This window comes from Phaethon lepturus, unplaced genomic scaffold, assembly GCF_000687285.1.
Source record: "Phaethon lepturus isolate BGI_N335 unplaced genomic scaffold, ASM68728v1 scaffold4175, whole genome shotgun sequence".
Taxonomy (NCBI): domain Eukaryota; kingdom Metazoa; phylum Chordata; class Aves; order Phaethontiformes; family Phaethontidae; genus Phaethon; species Phaethon lepturus.
Window position 1 is genome coordinate 50,038 of NW_010539708.1, and position 8,020 is coordinate 58,057.

The following is an 8,020-nucleotide window of genomic DNA, read 5'->3' on the forward strand; positions in this document are numbered from 1 at the left end:
AGCGACAGAGACGAAGTGTTACGAACTGACTGTAACCCACATTCCCCATCGCTGCACGGCTCAGTGGGGGGGAAGAGGTAGAGGGGTCAGGAATGAAGGAGTGATGTTAAGCCTGGGAAGAAGGGAGGTATGGGAAAAAGGTGGTTTAATATGTCTTTGTTTCTTACTATCCAAACCTCTTTTATCTGGCAATTATTAAATTAATTTTCCCAAAGTCAATTCTGTTTTGCCCATGACAGTAACTGGCTAGCATACTCCCTGCCTATTTCTGGACCCACAACTATTTTCATCTTATTTCGTCCCCCTGTCCTGTTGAGGAAGGGGACTGAGAGCAGCTGGCAGCTCTCAAAGGTCAACCCACCACATAGGTAAAGGCTGAATTGTCATAATAGCTTTGAAGAAGTACTGAGCATCTAAATTATATATTCTCAAAATGGATCAAACTGTTGTAGTTTGACCCCAGCCAGCAACTAAGCGCCACACAGCCACTCGCTCACTCCCCCACAGTGGGATGGTCAAGATAAAGACAGTTTAATTGGTAAAGCAAAAGCTGCACGTGCAAGCAAAGCAAAACAAGCAATTCATTCACTGCTTCCCATTGGCACAGGTGTTCATCTCCAGGAAAGCAGGACTCCATCACGTGTAATGGTTACTTGGAAAGACAAACACCATAAGTCCAAATGTTCCCCCCTTTTATCTTCTTCCCCCAGCTTTATATGCTGAGCATGACATCATATGGTATGGAGTATCCCTTTGGTAAGTTTGGATCAGCTGTCCCAGCTGTGTCCCCTCCCAGCTTCTTGTGCACTCCCAGCCTTCTAGCTGGTGGGGTAGTGTGAGAGTCAGAAAGGGCCTTGACTCTGTGTAAGCACTGCTCAGCAGTAATGAAAGCATCCCTGTGTTATCAACACTGCTTCCAGCATAAATCCAAAACACAGCCTCATACTAGCTACTAAGAAGATAACTAACTCTATCCCAACCAAAACTAGCACAAGCACCTAGAAGTTTAATTCATTTATATCCTATATTCAGTATGATGCTTTTAAGATATGATAATTTTTTCAGATATTTAAAAATAATTCACACTTGAAATTATAAGCTGAAATGTTTTTTGTTCTAATTCAGATAAACTGTTATTACACTTAGCATTCATCATACATAAAATCAGGCTCAGGTTTATGTAACTTGTTATGCAGGGTCTTAGAAGGGAGAAGATAGTTACCAACCTAGATGTTTCATTTTCAATTTGCCTGCATATCCCATATTCTATCATATCTTTATAGACCCATGACAGCAACTTCAAAGCACTCATTGCCTGTGCTGCTTTGAACCTATATTCTGTTATTCTACACTTGGCAAACATTGTCGAAACACTTTCTAAGTGGTACTGAGTTTCTGCACAGATAGCAGTCGGGAAAAGAAACCACAGAAACATTATGTGCAGCTTGTTCTAATCTTGTATATTAAATCTTATATGTAAATCTGATAAAATGCAACAGATATGGATCATATTTTGGAGTGGATATCGCCAGGGTCCTGCATCAAATGGAAGTGTGCTTTCATATGTAAGTGGTTATATATATATAGTTTTCCCCTCTGTGTGAGTGTGCATTTGTACACTATGAGGACTAGGAGTATAGCCTCCTTGATTTACAAGTGGCTTTAGTATTAGTTCATCCTTAGTTTTAGTTAGATTTATCTATACATATAAAACCTAGAAAATGCTGAGCACTCTGTCCTATTTGTGTTCATTCCGGTATTTAGGAGCATATTATGCTTCTAGGTATAGTACTTGTAGAGAGTTTTGGAAAAGAACTCTACCAACCCCTCCCACAAAGGAGAGATTAAGTGGTTCAGGAAATTGCAGGTTTGAAAAATTCTTTCTTGACTAAATGAATCAACCATGGGCATTTACCACTGTCAGAAAATTAGGTCACAGATAGTATAAGCCAATTTTCTGCGGAAGTCCATTCAGAAATAAGTTAGTTTTACATTTGCTACTTTCTTTAAGTTGTAGTGGCAATAATAAAATGTCCATGCTCAACAGTGGCTTCAGCCTTTGAATCTCTGGGATGATTTGAAATGACTTTGTGTTTCTTTTCAAGTTGTTCCAACACATGCCTGGAGTTCTCATTAGAATGATCTTCATGCAAGGCTTGCCTGCTTCCCAGCTATCATCCACCTCCTGCTTTCCATTTTTGTCTAAAGTAAAGCTGCATCCGGCAAACACTTGGAAATACGCTCTGTGGTTACTAATTACCTCGGCTGATTTACTTAGTTATGTGTTCCAGCACAATTAAGTCCTTTCTTTTCCTATTGTATCTGCCTCATTATTAGTTATAATGGTGACATTTATACTGTAAATGGGATGAAAGCATGAAAGGGAAACTATAAAGATAGGACCTTTGTGCAAGGGATGAATAAGTACTGAAGTATTAAGGCTAATCGTAATACATGAATATGGATACAAAGGTTTTATTTATATTGTCTTCAAAATGTTTTTGAGGAATGGTTTCAAGGTTATAGATCTACCCAAGATTTTGTTAAAATATGGGTGCACATGACCATAGGGATAATAAGTGGCACAAATATTCTATGAAATTATATGTATTTAAAATGCCTACATAAGCACGAGGGAATACTTCTCAAGGGAATGACATTTTAGAAGCAGACAGCAATACATAGGAAATAACAAAAATGCATTTCAGGGACTATAGTTTGGCAGGACTGTTGGCTATCCTAAAATGATGAGTAATAGGGTAAAATTACAGCCACAATTGTATATTCCAAACGTTCAGGTTTCTACAGGACTTGTAAATGTTTGGGCAGATTGTTTTTTAATTGGTGTTTCTCTCTCCCTACCAATTAGCAAAAGAGAAAAGTGGTATTTATATATTTAACTGAAAGAATCTCCCTCCCCTGCCAAAAAAAAAGGCAGTTGTAATTTAGTCCTAAAAGTTAATTTAGTAGTTAGAAGGTGTCCAGATATTAAAATACTGTAGCATTTGAATACATAGGTGTGTTTTAAATGAAGCAAAGACAGCTATGTTCCTAGCTCACCCCTTTGTCAATGCCAAATGTTTCCAGCTGAATCTTTTGTTGTATTTTCTCCACACCTGGCTTTTTCTTAGGTCTCCTATCACCACCTGAGTTGACTTCATGGTACTTGATCTTAACTGCTAGCAGCCATGCAGGAGAATGACTCCAAAGAACCACCTTTTTTGATTGTTTTTAGCATCTTATGATTTCTGGAACTAGTTCTGTGAACAGTTAGCAAGCATTTACCAACGTGTTTCAGGAGAGGACAGGAGTAGGATGCCTAAAGCACTCCAGAAACTTACTTTTTTTTCATGCTCTCAGAGATTTCCTCTATCATATCAAACAAGTCTTTTAACAAACCTCTCTTACCTCACAGGGGTTAGGATGGAGATACTGTTGTTAAGAAAGTGAGGTTGCACCCTAATAGTTTTTTATTATCATATATTAACTGGAGTTGGCTGGAAAATGGTATTTCTACCTTGAGGGTAATTCCAGTTGTTCAGGTTTGTGTTTAGTTCTGGAATTTCACAAATTTGGGGGTTTTAGGGATAGATTTATATGCTTCATCGTGTGTTGTATTGCAATGATACTAAATGTGAGAAGAAAGGACCTCTTGAGCTTGACAGGAAAAGGTGTTGTGGAGGAAGAGAGACTGTCACTATGACTGAGGAAGGAGAAGAAAACACAAACCAGCATAAATACTGTTGCAGTGGATACTATCATTTGCTAGTAAAGAATTGAGTTTCTGTGAGACATCTTCCAAATAGAATTTTTTCTGTTAGAAAATTTTCAGACAACTCTAATATTCTTGTTGTTATTGGGGTGTTTGCTGTTGGAATATACTTCATTAAATCATTGAAGGAGAAAAAGCAAACACTTCAGCATAAGGCACCATCTGGTAAACACTTCAAAAGGACAAGTAATATGCAAACCTTAGTTTTGAAGATGTATCTGTAGCTCAAATCAACTTAAAGTTTGTCTGTTTTGACCAGCAAGGCAAAAGCTAAAATAAAACTTAAGAAAAGACTCACTCTAGGCCACTGTGTGTTTTTAAGTCAGGCTTTAGGTTGGGGCATCTAAAGAAATTAGTCCAGTTAGTCAGTTGGAGTTAGCAAACATAAACAATACAGGTTTATCTGTGAACCATTTATTGTTTAAAATGGCAGAGGTTTCCTGCCATTAAAATACACATTTTGCTTTGAAGAAAACTGCAGCATTACTGTATTCACCATACATGACTGTTCTTCCTTGAAGGAAGATCTCCAGCTCCAAACCAGTAAGAGGTGTTGGGTGAGCACTTCTGAGGGGAGAAGCCCACTATTTATCTGAGGAGTACTGTGAACTCAGGGATAAATAGGACACTGCAGAGAATATAGCAGAAATGCTGCTTGGTTTATAATCATGCAAAAATCCTGTTTTGTTCTTCATCTGACTTTTTTTTTTATTACCTCTTATTGTCACCTCTTATTGTCTGAAATAGTCTCTTACTCTGTGAATCTAGAAATGTGAAAAAGGGATAGACTAACTTTTGAAGAGGTAACAGTTTGCAAAAGCAAAACAAATTGCAAATTTTTGGAAGGGATAGAAAGCACTATGGAATATGCATGGTGGTAAAGGGATCATTTTGAAAATGCTACGTATCTTCATTTTGTCCATAGCTGGAGTTATGGACAAATGCCTAGTTCAACCTGCCATTCTACTAAATCTTTTCAGAAGTTGCTGAAATGGTCTCAATTTTTTTTTTTTTATTGTAGGTTTCATATATACTGGAGAAGTTGTGCATCGAATGCTAACAGCTACACAATATATTGCACCCTTAATGGCAAATTTTGACCCCAGTGTGTCAAGAAATTCAACAGTCAGATACTTTGATAATGGTATGTAGTAGTCCTTCATAAATGAATGTGTCTGTGTCCCTTGGCTCTTCATATTTTCCTAACTGTTTTTGAAGGAAAAAATTAAGATTTTTTAATTTTTTTCTTTTTTTTTAACTCACAGGCAGTGTAAGCATGTGGCTAGATATCCACAAACAGTTCGTAATTTAGAACATGGTTAAAAAGTCATTAATGCTTTTTCCTAATTGGACGCACAATCTTCTGGATATTAAATTACCTAAACTCAAACTAGCAAAGTATTTATGTTTTAAAAGGAAAAATCTGTCTTGTATAAGAGTGCAAGTTCCTGTAACTTCAAAATATATGTAGTAAATACTGTCCACCCACTAGCTAAAATTAAGATAGCATTTGTGGAATGCAATAGCAAGAATATACAGAAGCAGGGCAGGTATGAGGTTAATAAACTTGTCAATGAGTAAGTGTGCATGGAGTCCCAGAATTGGAATCCAATACACTCATCTACACCATGAGTTCTCAACAGTCCCTTGTACAAAAGATTGAAAGGGTAAAAGGCAAACTGCAGCGTTATACTTGAAGCTCTGTGAGATATTTCAAAGGCCTTGAATGTGTGGATATTTGTCTCATGAAGTCAGTTATAATCAATATTTTGAAAGCATAACCTATATGATTAAAAGGCCTCTGGTGCCTTACCTAGGGCCTTTAGTGATCAAAGACAATGGCAGTAACTGATTCTATTCTGAATTTAAAACTTAAAGAGTTTAGTATCATGACTTAATTAATATGATAAGGTCTATGATTGTTTTAAATCTTCCTGGATAAACCTGTGCCATTCTATGTATGTTTATTCATAGTGAATTTAAGCCCAAACTATGAACATGTCCAAAAAATATGTTACATTTCTAACCAGTTGTGTTAATTTTTATTCTTTAGATCAGGGACCAAAATGTATCCTATAACCTTTGCAGCTAGTCGTAACCTTTCCTTTCAATCTAGTCATTACTTGCAGCGTTTATTTCTTAAAAATCCAATAAAATAGACTGACATGAGAAAATCCTGCTCCTTGCATGGAGAACTTTCAAAGAGAGACAAATGTTATTTTCATTTCATAAATTATTTGACATTATGGGCCAAAATTTGTCATCTTTACTAAAAGAATCTGAGGATTCTGGGGAAGACATTACTAATTCTCATTGTATTCCTGACTTCCAGTCTTCATACCAGGTGTATCAGGCTGCATCACATTGCTTTCATGACAAGGTTGAATACTTCTTTGAGATTTTGGATCCCTCTTCATGTGTAAGACATGATGATCTTTTGGACCGCGTGTGCTTTAGGACACAGAATTTTCTATCTTACCCCAAATAAAAAGGAACTGAGCAAATTGTGTCTTCAGCTCCTTATTTCTATTCATCCTTGTTTTATCCCTCTGGGTTAAGTGTGATGCCTTAGAGCAGCATCTGTAGTGAGCAAGCACAGAGTGTGGTCACCCATCCAAATCTCACTCATGGAGCTAACTCTAAGGAACTTATGTACACATGAATCTACATAAAGGCCCTGGGAATGAGAAGACTGTTTTGGAGGCAGCTGACTTCCACTTTAGCTTGGGGTTCTGAGATGCACATATATCTGAGGTACTCAAAGACTGACTATATAAGTAGGTCTGGCTATTTTTGCTCCAATAATTTTAAAAATCCCTTTAAATTACTTTGAATTTAATAGTCAAATAAATATTCAGAAAGCAGTTAATGAATGCGGTGACAGAAGGAAACATACACTCTGTGCACAATTAATGAGCATATACTAGACTCATGAAAGACACATGGGACAATAATGTGGTGGACTTAGTGCAGTATGCACCAAAAATTTACATGCTCATAGTTTTGTGACATACGCTGCCAAGATGTGTTAATGAAAGTTACAGCATAGAAGATCTGTGACAAAAGATGTTTCAAGGATATATCAAAAATGCATTGAGCTGGACGCATGCTGACCCACCTTGAACACTCCAGGAAGAAATGAAATTAAAGTGCTGTAAATAAAAGCACATAACTCCCATTAGTGCCAAAGAGAGAAGTATGTTGAGGAAGGCATGTAAAGATGAAAAAGTAATTTTCAGTAAACACAGTTTTGGTGATAAGTGTCTTTCAGCCAAGCTGCTTGAATGTGTCTATAACCCTCAACATCTGTAAAACACGCTCACAGGGTCTGCAAGTCACTTGGGGTACATTTTTAGTGCAATAAGTGGATACACAGCCAGAGAGTTCGCATGAATATTAATGAGCCTCTTGCAACTAAATCTCTGCACACCAGACTCAATATTTACCCTGTCTATGAATTCTTAGAGGTTTTAATTTAAACTACATTTATTTATTGCCAACACCTAATATTTTTCAACTTGCAGAACCTCAGCAAGGGCTTGCACTGTGTGGAAAAATATTAATGCTATTTATATTAATGCATAGTTAATGGAAGAATCTGAATCCCTCAAATAATAACTTTTACTGAACAGGCAATGCTATTAGCACTTCATATTTCAAAGTCATCAGGGTATACATATATATAGTGTAAAAAAAGCCACTGCAGTGCAGTGGTTGTGGCAGCACACCTGAACTCTGAGTGCTGGATTCTACATTTAGTGATTGTTGACTCCTTGTGCAATTTCAAACAAGTTACTTGACCACTCTTGGTTTAGCACTTTTGAGTGACTAGTTGAGGTAGCCATTTGTGGCACTGTGGTGTCTACCTTTAAGAGGATTTCAGTTGCAACTTGTGTTCGTAATATCTTTGACATTTCAAGATACAGGGATGAAAGTTGCTAAAAAGAGACAAATCACTCTTCTTGTTTCAAGTAACTGCAGTTAAGTACTTTTTCTACAGTCAGTTAATATTTTTCTCACATTTTTTTCTTCCCTTTGCCTCTCTACTCCCACTCTGGGGTTCACAGGCACAGCACTAGTTGTCCAGTGGGACCATGTACATCTGCAGGATAATTACAACCTGGGCAGTTTCACTTTTCAGGCCACCCTTCTCAATGATGGGCGTATCATTTTCGGCTACAAAGAAGTAAGTTGGGTCTGCAAATTGTCATTTAATTAGACAAATTACTTTATACTTGCCAGGAATTT

At 37.1% G+C, this 8,020-nt stretch overlaps 1 protein-coding gene across 1 annotated transcript in view; it reads left to right on the forward strand.

The window, feature by feature from the left end:
• Positions 1-8,020, forward strand: part of PLXDC2 (plexin domain containing 2) — a 102,831-nt gene that overhangs the window by 48,718 nt on the left and 46,093 nt on the right. Inside the window, exons 3-4 of the mRNA XM_010287184.1 lie at positions 4,794-4,916; positions 7,840-7,958. Of these exons, the coding sequence (XP_010285486.1) occupies positions 4,794-4,916; positions 7,840-7,958 (242 nt within the window). The remainder of the gene's footprint in view (positions 1-4,793; positions 4,917-7,839; positions 7,959-8,020) is intronic.